This window comes from Arvicola amphibius, chromosome 1 (genome assembly GCF_903992535.2).
Source record: "Arvicola amphibius chromosome 1, mArvAmp1.2, whole genome shotgun sequence".
In the NCBI taxonomy this organism is placed as follows: domain Eukaryota; kingdom Metazoa; phylum Chordata; class Mammalia; order Rodentia; family Cricetidae; genus Arvicola; species Arvicola amphibius.
The window spans coordinates 47,776,713-47,794,783 of NC_052047.1; the positions used below are offsets into that span (position 1 = coordinate 47,776,713).

The 18,071-nt window shown below is 46.1% G+C and overlaps 1 protein-coding gene across 1 annotated transcript in view; it reads left to right on the forward strand.

The window, feature by feature from the left end:
- Positions 1-16,676, forward strand: part of Sel1l3 (SEL1L family member 3) — a 112,269-nt gene extending 95,593 nt beyond the window's left edge. The window contains exons 20-24 of the mRNA XM_038323371.2: positions 1,693-1,802; positions 6,165-6,292; positions 6,837-6,939; positions 7,016-7,088; positions 15,573-16,676. Of these exons, the coding sequence (XP_038179299.1) occupies positions 1,693-1,802; positions 6,165-6,292; positions 6,837-6,939; positions 7,016-7,088; positions 15,573-15,712 (554 nt within the window). The 3' untranslated portion in view covers positions 15,713-16,676. The remainder of the gene's footprint in view (positions 1-1,692; positions 1,803-6,164; positions 6,293-6,836; positions 6,940-7,015; positions 7,089-15,572) is intronic.
- Positions 16,677-18,071: the final 1,395 nt, after the last annotated feature.

Below are 18,071 nucleotides of genomic sequence, written 5' to 3' on the forward strand. Positions count from 1 at the left end.
TGCAGGACACGCGAAGGCCAGGCCACAGCACTGCAGCTGTGACAGATTCAGAGATGGCCTCAACTGATGGATTGTGAGCCTGCTGATGGAGATTCTCCTCAGCAGATCTGTTTAGGGAGCCAACATGGAAACCCAATATGTCAGTAGATGGAAGTGATCAGAGCATAAGATTTCCACCAAGGAAAACGTGAAGATGTTTGTTCCACTTTCCTTTCTGTTGCTGTGATAGAAACACCCCAGGAAAAAGTGACCTGGGGTGAGAAGGGTTTATTTGGCATACCCTTCCGGGTCACATTCTATCGATGAGGGGAGTCAGGGCAAAAGCTCCAGACAGAACCCTGGAGACAGAAACCAGGGAGAAATGCTGCTTGCTGGTTTGTTCTCTGGCGCTCTCATTTACAGGACCACCTGCCTAGGGATGGAGTCACCCACAGTGGGCTAGGCCCTCCCACATCAAGTGTCAATCAAGACAGTTCCTCACGGGGCTGGAGAGATGGCTCAGTGGTTAAGAGCACTGGCCGCTCTTTCAGAGGACCTGGGTTCAATTCCCAGCACCCACACAGCAGCTCCCAACCGTCTGTAACTCTGGTTTCAGGATAGTTCCTCACAGTTGTCCCACAGGCCAGTCTGGTCTAGGCAATTCCCCAGCTGAGAGTTTCCTCTCAGATGACTCTAGATTATATCAATTTTACAATTAGAAGTTGACAGTTATAGTTAGGATAATGTTTTATAAGCATGTGTAAACATATTATAATAAGAAATATCAGCGGTTTAACATGTTGATCTAAAACTGGGTATTCACGTGTGGCCCCAAGATAGTACAGAATACAAGAAAAATCAGAATCATACATTTTCTTAAAACATGACCTTTTTTTGCTTTGTTTATTTGTTTTGTTTTTTATTTATTATGTATACAGTATTCTCAGTATTCTGTCTGCATGTATGCCTGCAGGCCAGAAGAGGGCACCAGATCTCATTACAGATGGTTGTGAGCCACCATGTGGTTGCTGGGAACTGAACTCATGACCTTCAGAAGGGCAGGCAGCGCTCTTAACCACTTGAGCCATCTCTCCAGCCCTTGTTTTGGTTTTGAGACAGAATCTCAGTATATAGTTCTGGTTATCCTGGGACTCACTTGCCTCTGGCTATCCTGGCTGTCCTTGCTTCTGCCTCCAAGTGCTGGGATAAAAGGTGTGCACACCACCACACCAAGCCATCATTGTGACTTGTTTTTTAATGGTTCAGAGCTGTAGACTTTTTTAAAAATTTATTTATTTATTATGTATACAGTGTTCTATCTGCATGTATGCCTGCCCACCAGAATAGGGCACCAGATCTCATAGATGGTTGTGAGCCACCATGTGGTTGCTGGGAATTGAACTTGGGACCTCTGGAAAAGCAGCCAGTGCTCTTAACCTCTGAGCCATCTCTCCAGCCCCAATTATGACTTTTTTGCACATGTATTTATTTATTTATTTATTTATCTATCTATCTGTTTGTTTATTTATTTATTTATTTATTTGGGGGATAACTTAATTGTGTGGTTCTAGATCATGAAATTTCAGATGACAATGTCCTATCACAGAGTCACCCAAAATAAGCATATATACTCTCCCAGCCTATGGGCAATGGATTAAACACCCCTGGAAATAAAACTACCTGACAAGTAACCACATGGTTTGTGTTCTGCAGCATATTTGAAAATGGGAGACCTTTACTACTATGGTCACCAAAACCAGTCCCAAGATCTGGAGCTATCGGTGCAGATGTATGCCCAAGCCGCTCTGGACGGAGACTCCCAGGTAAGCACCAGTCACTGCCCGTCGAGGCCCAAGGCCTATCAGCCCGTTCTGTGGCTTCAGCAGCATGACTTGATGACATATGGGGACGAATATACGGAAGCACAGTATGTGCTTACAGCACCTGGGAGAGGACATGCCCACAAGCATCGTACCAGGAATGCATGCAGTTAGAAAGCCTCAACGGTGGCAAGCTTATTTTAGCTACCTGGTGTGATCAAATATCCTGATCAAAAGCAACTTAAGGGAGAAAGGCCTGTTTTGGCTTTCAGTTCTGTGGCAACAAGGAAGGAGGCTTGTTGGGGGAACTGGGATCTGGTTTGTCACACTCAGGAAGCCAAGAGTGAACAGGAAGTGAGGCTGGGCTGTGGAGAATGAAGACCAACTCCCAGTGGACCACTTAGTCCAGTGAGGGACCAACTCTTAAAGATTCTACAACCTTCTCAAATGGTGCTGCCTGCTGGGGACCAAGGGTTCAAGCACGTGACCCTGTGGGGGGACATTTCACACTGAACTCACAACAGGTGATTTCTGTAAAGTAACTATGCTTGTGTTTCTAGTTCATGAAGATCTTGACGGAAGTGTTGCAAAGCTATCCAAGCATCTTGCTTGTCTTCCAAAGTTTGCCCAGGGCTTTTAGGAGACCTTGCCTGCCACAGTCGCTAGCTTGTATCTTTACAGGAGTTCTTTCCTTCCTCCCCTTTCAGCTTCCTGATTAGAATCAGGGGACGATCTCAGGCTCTTTTCCACAGTGGAGAATGGGAAGGTTGCTTCCTGCTTGTGTCAGTGGCTGGGTCGTGTGTGGTCACAGAACAAAGTTGCGGACTTCTTTTAGTTCAGAGGCATTACATCAGTACAGTTGTGTGCCCGGGTTAAAAATCCCATATCTTTCCCACTCGGTTGCTTGTACGCGACATGTCTCTAATCCCTGAGGTCTCCATTTCCACATCTGTCAGCTGAGGTCATTATAGCCTCTCCCCTGCGGGATGTGAGTATTGAACGAGGTGTTTGTTAGAAAGCTCTGATTCTATGCCAAGTACACTTGATGAACACGATCTGTCTTATTATTATATCGCCTAGCTCTGCTAAAGAAACAATCTCCCCAGTTATTAGCTGTCTTTTAAAAATTAAGCCTAAAAATTTGATTTTCAATTTTGTTATTTATTTTTTTAGAAACACAACGTTACAGTAAAATTGAATCTTAAATGGCAAAAAACGGAAATCAATAAATGTGTCTGTAGTTCCATGGCAAGGGTCTTTTGTTTCTTCCTTTTTTTCTTTTTTTATATTTATTTATTCATTTTTGTGCATTGGAGGGAAGGGTGAGCATGCCACAGCATTCATGCAGATGCCAAAGGACAAGTTTTAGGGAGATGGTCCTCTCCCTCCCCACTGTGGATCCTGGGGATTGAACCCAGGTCATCAGAGTTGGCGGCAAGCACCTTTACCCACTGAGCCGTTCCTCTAGCCTAGGCTTCTCACTTCTTCATGATGTCTTCACATCCCTTCCAGGCCCTGCCCACCAGCTGTGTCTGTCAAGACCAGCGTCAACAAAACTCCTACGTTCCAGGGTAGGAGCGTGAGGATTAGAATTATTAAGCAAGAGGAACAGAGATATGAGAGAAATAAGAGATAGAAACACAGAGCGGCATCGGGAGGGACATTCAGAGAATACTGAATCCATCCGCGTTTATTTTCCACATGCCTATGCTTATGTACTTCCCTCCAAAAAGGAAGGAAGGATGCAACAGGCTTCATTAGCGTGATATAAGGCATAGACTTGAATTTTCCGACCTTTGGTCCAGGTGGAGTGGATCCACCTCTATACCCAAAATACTAATTAACTACACCCTAGGTCAGAATCTCTCGTTTGTAGCCACACCTGTTGTTAACAACGTTGAGAGAGAGCAAAACTAGGCTCAAACTCACTGACCTCGAGTCAGGGTGCAACAGGTTCACAACTGTGGGTTCCCACAGTCTCCAGTGTGCCTACAACCTTGGGAATAATCTTATCACTCACTGATAGGCTGTGTACATTTTATTAAACAGTCTTTTTCATTCGTACTCATGGATGAATGGTTCTTCTTTTGTTTGACAACCTATTTATTGATTCTACGTGTATTTATCCAGTCCTACTGTGCTACAAAGTTCAGTGGTCGCTATTCTTTCTTCCTTGGAATTGACAGTCTCCCAAGGAGGAGCTGGTGAGTGCCCCCCTTTGGCCTTAGTGAACACTTTGGGATCTCCACCTCCCCCCCTGCCCCGCACTTGAATACCTCAGTTATACGCTGAGAAAGACCGTCACCATCCCAGTGGTTTTATGACTACACAGTAGTATACTGCTGGTTTATATTTATATTTTCCAGTCATTATCTCAGTGAGCAGTAAGTAGCTAAGCCGAGCAGGGTGGCAGAAACCTTGTCGGCGTGGACGGTTTAATCCTGTTAACTGAGTGACTGCAGGCTGACACTTGATTCTCACTTCAAATTGCTTTTACATAATTGCTAGTAAAGTAGGCGATTTCATCCACACTTGTTGTTGATGAACTAATCGCCCCAGCTTCTTTATGTGAATTCTCCGTTCTCGTTCTTTGCCTGGTTATCTATTGGTCCTTTGATACATTTTAAAACTCAAGTCATAATTAGTTCTTTATATATTTCCCTACTTGATAATGAACCACTGAGCTGCGTTCAAACACACAGACGCTTGTTCTTCCGGCCTCGCTGCCACTTACTTTGATCTTATTTTCCCATTGATCAGAATCCTTGCAATTTTATAGCCACGTTCTCTCTCTTCTTCTAACACTTCAAGTTCTAAGAGCCCCTTTCTTTCAAAGAGAGGAGAACGCTGTGCATTCTGCTGGATGTGTGCGTGCGTCTTAAGGACACTTCAGACTCTTTCTACAGACTGGCAGTGAGTGGAGTCTCTGGACCCTGTCCTCTTGCGTCTGAATCCCAGCTCTGCCATTTTCCGGCTGGGTGACCTTGAGCACATCCCTTAACTTCTCTATGCCCCAGATTCTCAATCTGTACGATAAAAGGGTGATAGTACCAGGAATGACTCACTGTCATGAGACCGAGTGAGTGTTTGTAAAGCAGAATGCTGCCCCCCCCCCCACAGCCAGCACTTGCAAGTTAGCTGCTGTTGTGTCGATAGTGACTGCTGCGTGGGCTGGTGGGGAGTTCTGGTATTGCTGGTGGATGTTGATGGCCTGCAAATTATTATCAGTGGCCATTGAAATACAAGGCCAAAGAGAAGCCATGAAAACACAACCAATCATCTTTTGAAGGGCAGTAACACTTTTCTCTGTGGATCTCTAGTAGTTTATTGGAGGACATGCTGGTCTGGCCACATACCCTTGATGGAGGAGGGTCATCTGTCTATGTGTTACTTTCATTGGTTAATAAAGAAGCTGCCTTGGCCCTTTAAATAGGACAGAAAATTAGGTAGGCGGAATAGACAGAACAGAATTGTGGGAGAAAGAAAGCAGAGTCAGGCAGCTGCCTCGAGCAGTTGCCATGCCTCTCCTCTCCGAGACAGACTCGGGTTAAGATCTCTCCTGGTAAGCTACCACCTCGTGGTGCTACACACATTAATAGAAATGGGTTAAGCAAGATGTGAAAATTAGCCAATAAGAGGCTGAAACTAATGGGCCAGGCAGTGTTTAAAAGAATACAATTTGTGTGTTGTTATTTCGGTGTAAAGCTAGCCAGGTGGTGGGATGTAGCTCTGCTGTTCCTTTCTATATACCCTAATGCCGGAGGGATTATTTCTTTCTGGTAGTTTAAGGGTATTACAGTTTAGACACATCTCAACCATCCGACTCTTGAATGACATTCTTTTATTGGAGCTACATAGTCCAAACAATAGGTCCCACTCGGAGGCTCTGAAGCAAAGTGTAGAAGAAAGATGTAGAAAAATAACCCAGAGCTAAGATTTACACCAACAGGAATCATGTGATGTTTTCCACACTCACTTAGCATATCCCAGAAATGTGTTTATATGCTATTGTTTATTTGATTAGGTGTCCAGTAGATGGATGGTGATCAAGGGCCTGGTGACTTAACTGGCGTTCTGACTTGGTTGATGCCAGGACTCGTTTCCCAGGTCCTGGGGAGGAACCAGAGTCGGGAAGGCTTGCCCAGCATTTGAGCAAATGGACTGTAGCATTCTTTGAAAACCTCCCACTCTCCTGCAAATATATTTCTCAGATGCATATATTTAGGAAAATGACTCATCAATGAACACAACCAAACCATCTGGCTCTTGGGACTGTGAAGAAAAAAAAAGTAGAGGTTGTAAAGTTTACAGTTGTGTCTGGGTTTTATCCAGAAGTCGCTGACTTAGGTTTTGCTCACTTTTTAGGGATTTTTCAACCTAGCTCTACTGATAGAGGAAGGTGCTGTCGTCCCACACCACATTCTGGAGTTCCTGGAAATTGACCCCTCACTCCATCCCAGTAACTCCTCCATCCTCCGGGAGCTGTATGAAAGGTGAGCTCTGAGCTGCTCTGATCCTGCGGAGAGGTGGGGACCCACATGGGTTACACTCTTGCCTTGATTCAAGCTAACATCACCCTGATTTTGTGATGTCAGCTGTTAGAAAATGTCACCAGAATTGCTCCTTTTCTATTGAGCTTCCGGTCTGTCATGGAATGTTCTAAATGTGAAGTTTAAGTGTTGACCAAGATTTTCCATCAGATGGGGGGCAGGGGAATCACACAACTGATTAGCTAGCTTTTGTAGAAGATAAGGAGGCCATCCTACACCTGGACTTTGGATAGACACTCAGAATTACTGGTTGGGTAGATCCTGTGCTCAGGGCCTTCCTTGGGAAGGAGGTATAACCGGGTTTCTGCTAGAATCTCCCAATACCAGGTCAGGCCCAAAGCTCTTCAAATTAATTAGCTTCATTCTCTGCTGCCATCGCGAGGGAGTTCCTGTATGCAAAAGCAAACTCATGTGGGTATGAGGGGCTAACCATGGCTGATGCCACCAAAGCCAGCGATGTCACAGGTACCCTGGTCTTGGTTCACAGGTGCTGGAGCCTCAGTAATGAGGAGTCCCTTAGCCCCTGCTCCCTGGCCTGGCTTTACCTTCACTTGCGGCTTCTCTGGGGTGCCGTCCTGCACTCTGCCCTGGTGAGTATCCTCCCCAAGCCCTGCCCGAGGCACTGCCCTTCCTCAGTCATCTGACGTGTGCTCCGAATGCCTGCAGATCTACTTCCTGGGGACCTTCCTGCTGTCCGTAGGGATCGCCTGGATGGTGCTTCATTTCCAGTGTGTCTCAGGTAAAGCTTTCCCGAAAGCCAGGGCAGGAGGGAAGGGGGTTCTTTTTCTCTCCCAACAAGTGGCAACGACCTCCTCACAATCCTGGGGATGCTTCATTTCTTCAGCATGGTCCTGCATGGGATGAAGGCGTCCTTACAGTGTACGGGGTCTCACAGTCCCCGACTTCAGGAAGCCTCAGTCTGTTAGTTTTCAAAGGAAAGGGCTTGGGATTTTGGCTGTTTATCTTTTGAGCTCAAAAAGCAAAAATCAGAAAACAAAAACAAAAATTGAACTAAAATGTTTTCTTCTTCCCTATATATTCCCGAAACCCTCATTTCAAACCCAGCAGCTGTATGAAGTATTCCCACTTGTGTAGCAGGATTTCTTGGACCACCAGCCCCCAAATCCTGACACAGAGACGTGTTATTAATTATGAATGCCCGGCCTTAGCTTAGGCTTGTCCCACTAGCTCTTATAACTTACTTTAACCTGTTTCTCTTCATTTATGTTTCACCTCAGGGCTTTTTACCTTTCTTTGATTCTGTGTGTTCAACTTTCCTGCTTCCTCCATGGCTGGCTGGCTGGCCCCTATTGGCCATTCAGCTTTTTTGTTTTGTTTTGTTTTTTGTTTTTTTTTTTCAGTCCATGCAGCTTTTTAATTAGACTGGTCAGGTGCTTAAGCAGGCAAGGTAAAAGGCAACACATCTGTATGTAGTTAAACAAATGCAGCACAAACAAAAGCAACCCATCCTTACATAGTTAAACAATTATTCTGCAACACAAACAAATGTAACACATCTTTACTTAGTTACACAAATGTTCTGTTCCACAGCACACTCATCCCAGTCATATTGCACAAGTGTACCTGCCTAGCCAGGTAGACACGGAGAGTCCACTTTGGTTCTTTCCAGGCACGGTCATTTTTTTCACCCTAGCGTAAGGAAGTAGCTAATGCAATGAGATTCTCATTACTTCTCTTTGGGTTTAGACTGACTCCAGACTTGGAATCTGTGTGACTTGGTGTGAATTACTCAGCCTTTCTGATCCCCCAGTTTCTCATCAGTGGAAAGAGAGTCTACCATAGCTTCCAAGGGCTGTAAAATGAGGGGACAGTTTAACGTGCATATAGGATGTGTATCATAATGGCAACTGTAGTTACCTGACAGCCATCAAACCTGAGTGGATGTATAAAACCCTCTCAGTGAACATTAGCTGTTTGATTTGTCTTCCCAGGGTAAAGGATGGCCCAAGACCTACCGTTCATGTTACGATCTCATACTTAACAGAGGCTCAAACCTGCAAGTGTCTCTTGGTGGAAAGTGACAGGTTTCCACCATGTTGAATGGCAACCGGAGGAGGGAATAAGTCATAAAGACTAACAGAGACACTTATAATGGGTAAATTAGGGACAGGCTGGCATCTGAGTGTTTGCATGCCCGTTATTTGTGCAGCAAGATGATGAAAAGTGAAAGGAGTGGGTGGGCCTCCCTCTCGCAGGCAAATGCAGGGCCGTCTTCCTCTAATGTACCGAAGGAGGTGCAAGCTGCCCTCACACAGCCCTGCAGGCTGGAGGCCCGCTCCTCTGCCCCTGCATAAATCTCCCTAGGGCACCGTCTGTCTCATCCCTGAATTTGTTGCCAGGTATAGCCCATTTATTTTGCTTCTTGTCAATGTTCTCCATTTCAAATTATCTTTGTCATTTTTACTCTGTGGAAACACTGTTACGACTGCTCGGAACGCAGTTCTGTTAGGGTTGCTGGAAATTGACTTGATGGCTTTATGCCCGCCGGTAGCCATGAAAATTCATGGGTGGGTGGGAGCTCCTTCATTAGACACTGGCTGCTTCTTGTCTTCCCGTCTTCATTATCAGTCCTTCTGCATTCTTGTCTCCCTGTCCCTATTGCCCTTTCATAGATCACATATATTTCCCCTTCCTGTCCCTCCTGTGTCATTCTGTCACCTGTTTCCCCTCACTTTTCAAAAATGGTTTCACTCGCTTTTTCTAGTGCGTCTCCCCTTTCTTCTTGGCAACCACAGAAGACTGTTGAGATAAGATCTTAAAAAGAACTCAGTTCTACATGCGGCATGTTACAGATGAGGAAACAGAGGCCAGAGAGTGAAGTAGCCTGTTCAGCTAAGGAAACGAGACCAAGAGGGATGTAGGATGCAGCATTCCAGACTAGCTTTCAAAACCTCAGTACTTTAAAATTAGTTTAGTATCTTAAACTAATTGCCCCTTCACAGTAGGAATATTTCCTAATAGGTTTGAGTATCTTAAAATAAAATTCGTAATTAACCTGCCCACGTGCATATTTGCTTTAAAAGCACTATAAAGGATAATTAAAAGAAAATGTGTTACAAAATAATGTTTCCATATGTGAATTCGAGCCCACTGCTTCTAAGTGTTACTGGGCATACGAATCATGCAGGGTTCATAGGCCTTGAAGATTTTGAGAGAGTGAGTCTAGATTAGACATTTGTAGCCAGCCTCTGGGCCATGCCCACACTGCCATTCTGTAAAACATGCCTGGACCGGGAATGGCAGAAATGGAAAGGAAGGGCTATCATGCTGCCAGAATGTGCCTGCCTGCTGCGGTGCCACCGGCCGCATAAGAACTCATGCTGAGAGCTGACGCACCTCTCCCATTCCTTGGCTGGTATCCATTCTCCTTGCCCAGAATGAAAACATGCCAGTCATTTTGAAATAAGATTGTCCAACCCAGGTGACTGAAGAGGTGTTAGGCAGGTGACAGGAGCACGGGTGAGTGGGTTTCCTAGAAGCCAATGCTTCTGCCACTGGCCTTGATGAGCTGCTGGCACCCACATGTCCCTTGCACCACAGGAAATGGAGGTGTTGATGACTGACCCTTGCCGCGGATGAGGGTGTGAAATAAGCATAGTAATTTACCCTGGGTGCTGGTCAATAGTCAAGAGAATAGAGAATAGAGAAAGCTTGGGTTTGAAAACTGTTGGCCTCCAAAACAGCCTGGAGTGAGGATTGCCACTAGAAGTTGGGGTTCTTATTCATTTGAGAGTTTTTGATTTTTTTAAAAAAATCAATTGTTTTTCGATTTTAATCATCTGTCAGCAAGCTGTTCATATCTGTTATGCGTTCAACTCCAGCTATCCCCATTTTTCTCCCATGTTTATATGATGTTCTGTGATATATATGTTATGTGATATGTCAACATGCCCCAGCCTTTGCCACGTGAAATGGTCCCATGTTCAGTGGTGCAGGACAGGAGTTAGTCCCACCAGCAGTGGGGAAAAGAGCTGCTAAGATTCTGGCCCAACTGTTACTTGTGGGACAATATTGAGCAAGGGAGAAGCTTGCCTTTGCCTCCATTTGCTCTTCTGTAAAATGGAAGAGATAATGCTTTGCCTGCTTCTTTCTGTAGCTGAGAGAACCAAATGAGATGACATGGTGTATTTAAGCAGTTCTCAGAGTCATGTCCTGTTGGGACATTTTGCCTGCAGTTAAAGAATTCTGCCACAAGGAGGTGATCACACTTAACTAGCCTGATTTGCCTCTGTAATAGTTAACCGAAGCCTAGCATGCTTTTGCTATGCCGTGGGGCTTTCACTTCAAAAGCATTTAAGCAAAGGTGTTTACAAATCTGTCACAAGTAACAAAATAGGAGACAAATACTGCCATCAAGAAAACCCGTTTATGGTTCCTGGCTTGCCTTCCTCCAGGCAGCTACATCTTTCAAGAGATCAGTGCTTCTAGGGGCCCTGGAGTTACTTGGCTGCCACAGGTCTGAGAGCAGAACTCCTACTAAATGCTCCAGGTGCTCAGTTAGGCAGCTTCTGGATCACCCTGCTTGGGCATCTTCCCCAACCCCAGAGCCATTAGCATTTTCCCTGGAGCCTCCCAGTTTCAGGTTGCTCCCTGGAAAGGAGGAAGCGCATTGCTAGAACAGTTCACAGATAGATCAGCCTCTCTCTCAAACCCTAAAAAGAGTTTTATTTCACTGCTTGAGTGTGTCTCAGAAGCACCTCCTCCCACTCCCTGCCAAGGGCACCAAGCATAATTAGCATAATGGAGTAGCTGTTTCGAAGTCCAAAATATCCCAGAGTAAAGTGAGTCCAGAGCCACACTTACCTGGACCTGCTGCAGACATCCTTCACACAGCGGAGCCTGGAGCCTAGCTGGCTGCCTGAAGGGAGGTAAAAAAAAAAACAGAAGCACCATGTCAAAGAAGGAGTCCCCCTTTGAAAACTGAAATTTGAATTTTGAAAACACAAAGTCCGTAAGACTCTAAATCCTAAATTCTTAAACCCTGAAGCTTGAGTACCAGCATGAAGCCACAGAGGGTCCACACCTAACCACCTAGTAGGCTGCAGGAAAATGCAGGGGCACTAAACATGTAAAATTACCTTTCAGTCTGTGCATATAAGGTGTATATATTGAAACAACGAGTTTTTCTTTTCTATTTGTGTCCACAAGATACATCATTATACATAGTCTAACCTAAGCCCCGGCTCTGAACTTCGAAACCCATCTGGTCTAGTTCATTTCAGAGAAAAAAAAATCCCCGTCTGCAGCATGACTCTAAACTTGACGTCTAAAGAACACACAACATAAAAGAGATCCGTAGAGCTTTCCGCTCCCAGGGATGGCAGGGTGGCCTGAGTCCCTTGCCAGTCTGTCCCTACACTGCCCATGTATGCCGACTCATCCTTTTAGACGGTGGTTATTCTAGGTTTTTTTCTTCTTTCTTTTTATTTTCTAACAGAATGTAAGATGATCCAAGTGAGATTAATTAAACTTTTGTCTGCTCTGCCTCTGTCCTCTACACTTCCAGCTAATGAGATTTCTGCTAAAAGCACAGTGGAATGTCACGCAGAGAGCTGGTGAAGATAGCGGATAGTCTTGAAGTCAGGGAAGTCACAGCAAGGTGTCTTCCCTGTCTCCCCTAGTCTCCCTCTCTTGGCACCTACCAGTGCCAGTGTTGGTGACAGGAATCTTGTACCTGTCCTGGGCCCTGTGTGAGATTTACAGGCTGCCTCCTTCCCCTCATTCTCTGCAGTCACCTGCCGTTTCAATGCACGCTCCCATACTCTTTGCTGAAGCCCACGTTTGATTAACTGGCAGCCAAATATATGCGATGGTTATAACACGGATCAGATCAGCACACTTTTCTGTTTTGTTTTCTAGGCAGAGTCTCCCTAGCCCCTGCTAGCCTCGAGTTAGTAGAGGATGACCTTGAACTTCTGCTCCTCCTGCCTCTTCTCCCAGTGCTAGGATTATAGGCCAACATCTCTACATTTACTTTGTGTGTCTAAGGCTGGAACCAAGCGCTTCACGCATACCAGGCTAGCGCTCTACCGACTGAGCTACACCCCAGCACCACACCTTTCTGTAAGGAGTTAGATAATTATTGCTTCGGCTTTTCCTCTCTGTCCCTGGAGATCAGAAGCAGACATCATAGTTGGGCTTCTAATAAAACTGGGTGTGGACCCATTTGAATTTCAAATATTTTCACATATCACAAAGTCTTAGGCTTGTTTTGATTTTTGTCCTCCCATTTAAAAGTATAAAAGCCATTCTTAGATCATAGACTGATACAAAACCAGGCAGTGACTGCCATTGGCCGCGGGTCCTATGTGTGCCAACTCCTGGTTATTCCCACTAATATACAGAAATGATTCCCCAGCCAGCGAGTAACCCACAAATTACTTCCCCTTGGCTCTGGAACATACTCTGTTATTTTTTAAGCAGCACGATGATATTCCTGGTTACCTTGGTTGTAGCCCAATAATAAAATCAGCGCACTTTCCTGGTGAGCAGAGACAGAGGGCCCACTCTAAAATTAAGATGTGTGGCAGGAGGGCTAACACAGTGATTGCAGCCCCCACAGAAGGGAGGGGACCCTCACAAAGATAATAACAAACTTGCTGTGGAAACAGCCAGAGTTCATTATTGTCCCCATCCGGGGGGATTAGGTGGTGGCGGCGCTAATTAGGCATTCCTTCTACATTTACACATTGGCACTTTTTGTTTTAATCAGAAAACCAATTGCTGATTTATCTCGTTGCCATGGTGACTTAGACAGTCCCTAAGCTTAAAAGTCCCCCTGCCTTAGTGTTATATTAACCTCCACTGGGGTCACAGGAAAGGCGGAGCCTATGGCAGATGGAGGTCCAGACACCAGCTGTTGCAACCCCTTCTGTTCACAGGGGAGGAAACAGAGGAACCAGGGATTCCAACATCTTAGAACTGAAACATCCACACACCGGTATCTAGCTCAAGGAGTAGCCAACTTCTTAGGCAGCTAAAGAAGATGCCCAGGATTGGCTTCCTACTGCGGCACGTTGGTCTCTGAACCTCATCTCTTGATCACCCGTCTCCCAGTCTTTCATAGCTAGTAATGTTCCACCATCCCATGACACCGTGGCCTCTCCCCTAGTCTCTGTTTCCACTTTTTCTGTAAGTGTTGGAAGAGGCCCTGAAGAAAAATCCTGTCTGTGGACAGAAAAGCCAACCTGCTAGGATGCTCATGCCCCAACTTTCAGCAATAGCCCTTGGGGTGACCCCGTTCAGACATGGAGCTGTTGAAGAGCTGGGTTGTCAGTGAAGGGTGGCATCTTTGTGTGATTACATACGGTTCAGAATGACCTTTAAAAATGGCTCCGTCAGGCCATCAAGATGGCTCAGCAGCTAAAGGTGCTTGCTGCCCATGCTGGAAGCTTGCATTCAGTCCCTGGACCCACATGATGGAGGAAAAGCACGGGCTCCTGCAACCTGTCCTCTGACCTCCACATGTGTGCCTGGTGCATGCACATGCTTACATATATGCACTACATATAAATAAGTACAAAAGTGATAAATAAAATAAAAATGAGCCCACTCTCTGCAGAGGTTGAAGTATCACCGAGTTTAGTTGAGATCCCTGCTTACAGGTAGACTAGCTCGAGTTTGCACAGACTTTGGTCACTGAGCAGCTAACCATTCATCACCCAGCTGCGGGTGTCACTGTCCCCATTTTACAGCTAAAGAAACCAAGACTCAAAGTGGTTAAGAGCGGGCTAGAGATTGCCCAGCTGGTAGACATCCCCCCTATTCAACTCGCGGCCTTTCTAGCTTTGAAGTTCTTGCTGTTTTTGTGCTGGAGCCTCAAAGGAGACGGCAAGCAACCAGAAAACAAATGCTTCAACCCTTTCATCAGTCCCCTAAGCCATGTACCTGAAACAAACAAATCTCAACACATTCCCCACATACTTAGGCATGCCAAACACCGTTCTAAGCTTTTCAAGAACATTTTCTCAGTTAACCCTTGGAATGATTCAGTGAGGCAGCTACGTTCCTTTTCTCCATTTCCTGGAGTTGGGAACATGTGGATACGTTACCCAAAGTCACTCACACAGCTGTTAAGGGTCAGATCAGGTGGCCTCAGGAACCCACAGTCTTTCCTGAGGCATGTCTAGGTTTTAATACATAAGGCAGGCTTTGCCAGCTCCAGTGTAGATGACATTTAGAGCTAATCACTCATTGCTGTGAGACTATCGTGTATCCTACAGGAGGCTTAACATGATCCTTGGTTTCTACCCATAAGATGGCATCATACTATACCCTGGGCAGGTATGGCAAGTGGAAATGTCCCCAGACAGTGCCACAGCCCTCGGGAGAGGCAAAATCACTCGTATCAGAAAGCTACTGACATGGGGTCTGAAGAGGTGGCTCGGCTTTTAAGATCACTGGTTGCTCTTGCAGAGGACCTGGATTCAATTCCCAGCCCCCACATGCCAGCTCACAACCATCTGTTACAGTTTCAGAGAATGAGAATCCAGGGCCCTCTTCTGGCCACTGTAGGCACCAGGCACTCAAGTCGGACAAGACATAAATGCAGACAAAGCACTCATACACATAAAATACAAGTTAAAGAGAAAAGAAAACTACTCACATAAATTTGATATACGTTCCTCTAAAATCAGGGTAATTATGTTCTCTACTAAAGATATATTGAAAAAATACTGAAACCTAATAATTTCATGAAAAATGCAGCGATTGTATTTTCCAACCATTGCATGCAATTATTTAAATAAAATAACTTGGGCTGAATATGACACACCATCCAAATGGCATAAGAATGCAAATAAAACCAGCCCTCCTCTGACTGTTTGATATTATTATGGTTTGGATTATATTGACATCATGGGGGAGGTGGGGGAGGAGAGTTGGGGAGCGGGGACAGGGCCCACAGCTCATGAAAATGACTACAGCAGCATTTGGCCTGGAAATTCCTTCAGACACTCAGGGACTTAGAACCCCAGGCCGTAAGAGCCACCAGAGATCTTTACATATCTATTCCAACCTATTTTATAGACGGGGACACCAAAGTTCAAAGAACGTAGATAACGGATCCAAGGTTGCTTGTCTACGGAGAGTTGGGGCCACCAGCCAAGGAGTATCCCTCTTGCTTGCTGGGTCCTGTCTGGGGCTGGGTGTCCTGCATGTGCCTCTCTCAATCGTCAGCTCCCCTTGTGTTGTCTCTCTGCAGCCAGTGGCTCCTCTCCAGCACCAGCCTGGGTCGTGGCAGACCCCACCTCATCTACCCCAAGTCCAGCTGTGCCTCCAGCTGCAGATGCCTCCGACCACGACCCACCCACAATGGCTAACAACCCCGAGCCTTGTGGGTGAACTGTGCACTCCAAGTCTCTCCAGCTGAGAGACAGCCCTTTCAACATCTGGCTGGGGAAGGCCGAGGCCAGGGCATTGTACTGATAAATACCTTAAATGTCTCGTGAACTGGATGCCGGCTTTGCACTTGGTGTCTTTTTGTTTATTTCTAAACAAGGACATACCCAGAGCAGGATACAGGTATCAAACAAATTCAAGGATTGCCTTGAAATCAGGGGCATATGGGGAGGTGAGCCGAGGCATTGGACTTTCATTCCTAGTCATTGTTCTGGGAACCACAGCCTGCCTTGTAGAACATCCATATTCCCATCCATGGAGATGCGTTTTAAAAAGTCTTAGTCTTTGTCCATCCCCTCTGACCAGAGGACAGGAACTTCCCTCCGAGGCTGATGATGCTTCAATGTCTGTGTTTGCCACATCCTTCTCCCCAAAGCCCGGCTGACAGATTGCTCTCTGAGTCCCAAACCCAGCAATTGGAAGGCACCTTGAAGCAAATAAAGCAGCACAGACAGGGAAGGCAATAGCGTTGTACATTGGTTTACATTTTTCCCCCCTGTGGATTTTCTAGAGTCGTAGTGCTTCCAAATCATTTGATGACATTATTGGATATCGTTTATGTTTCCATCACAACCCACGCAATAACATCTAGGAACTCTTTAGTATTTAAATGTAGTCTTCTTCATGAATCGCCATTAGATGAGACTGGCAGCAATGGGATCTGCAGAAAAACAGCTGTTAGCTCACAGCTTCATCTCCACCCCTCTGCCTGCCGGTGTCTATAGGTGTGTGTGTGTGTGAGAGAGCGTGTGCGTGAGTGTGTGCGTGAGTGTGAGTGTCCGTGTACTGTATGCTGCTACAGTAGTAAATACATCAGTAAGGCGTTACTGTGGGTTCGGACTACTCTTTGCACTACTTTATCTACAGTAGTAAATAAAATTATTTTTCTACAGTTGACTACCAGGAAGTTGGCTTCTTTTCTTTTTTCGTTGTCACTGTGGTCATTCTACCAAGTGCTGACGTCCACGGGTTCTCCTTAGGCGCCTCCCCATCCTCAATACACAAAACAACCCCCTACACAAAAAGGGTTGTCCTGGAAGCCACTGACAGCTGTGGATTTGAAGGTGGCAGGAAGTTCCCTTAGGGAATCCTAAGCCTACATCTGCCAGGATGATGTTTGCCGAGCCTCACACTCCGTGCTGGGGCGCCTGCTCTGATGAGTCCTTCCTTGGATTCTCGGCTAAGCCTCCAGCCCGCCCTCTTTCTCCTGTGTGTATTGCCCTCATTCGAACAGAAATTACCTGAGCCATTGGCGAAAGAGTCAGACTCGGGAGTCTAATAGTCCTGGTCCTGTAACTTACTCAGTAATTTTAGGATTAACCCTCCCTGGGCTTCACATTCTTGTGCGAGATAATGAGGATGGAAAAATAAATCCACCGCTTGGGCATCTCACAAGTCTTAAGTGAGATGGCGTGCGTGCGTAGAGCCCACAGGAAAGTGCACGGTTGGTTACTAGTGCTGTGAGGAGGGGATATGGGAGGAGCCACGCAGGCGCTCAGCTCTGCTCAGAGCCTCTGTTGACGGCTAACACACCCTTTCCCTATCTGCCGGGTCCTTAGGCTGAAGACAGTCACACCACTCAGTGGGTCACACTCCTGCCATGGGTTATAAGAGCTGTCTTTCAGTCCTGTCTTCATTGGTTACTTTTCTGTGGCTGTCATAGAACACCATGACCACAAGCAACTTACAGAAGAGGGGGTTTATTTTGGCTTATGGTTCCAGAGAGATAAAGGTCCGTCATGGAAGAAAGGTAAGGCCATAAGTGATAGGTGTGGAGACCAGGAGATCACATCTCCAATAGAAGCATAGCAAACCGGAAGTGGGGTGAGGCTATGAATTCTCACCCCAGTGACGTAACCTCCCCCAGCAACGCCACACCACCTCACCAAACAGCGCCACCAACTGGAGACCAAGTGTTCCAATACCAGAGTCTATGAACCACACTGTTGCTATGGCTATTTGTTGTGTGGGGTTCCAGAGGAAGAACCCACAACAGCAGGGTGGGCGTGATCCAGGTAGCACAAGCAGGAAGCTGAGAGGTCACCTTTCATCCATGTGTGGGAAGCACAGAGACCAGATTGGAAGTGCGCCAAGGCTATAAACTCTCCAAGTCCACCCCAAGTACCTACCATACTAACTCCAGTAAGCCACCAGCTTCCCAAACAGCATCACCAACTGGGGACCAAGTCTTTACATGCATGAGCCTGTGGAGTCCATTTCCCCTTCAAACTACCATGTGTGTCTTCTCTGAGATGCCCTGGCCCCTGCACAGTTTGAATGTGTCCAGGCATCTGCGTATGTC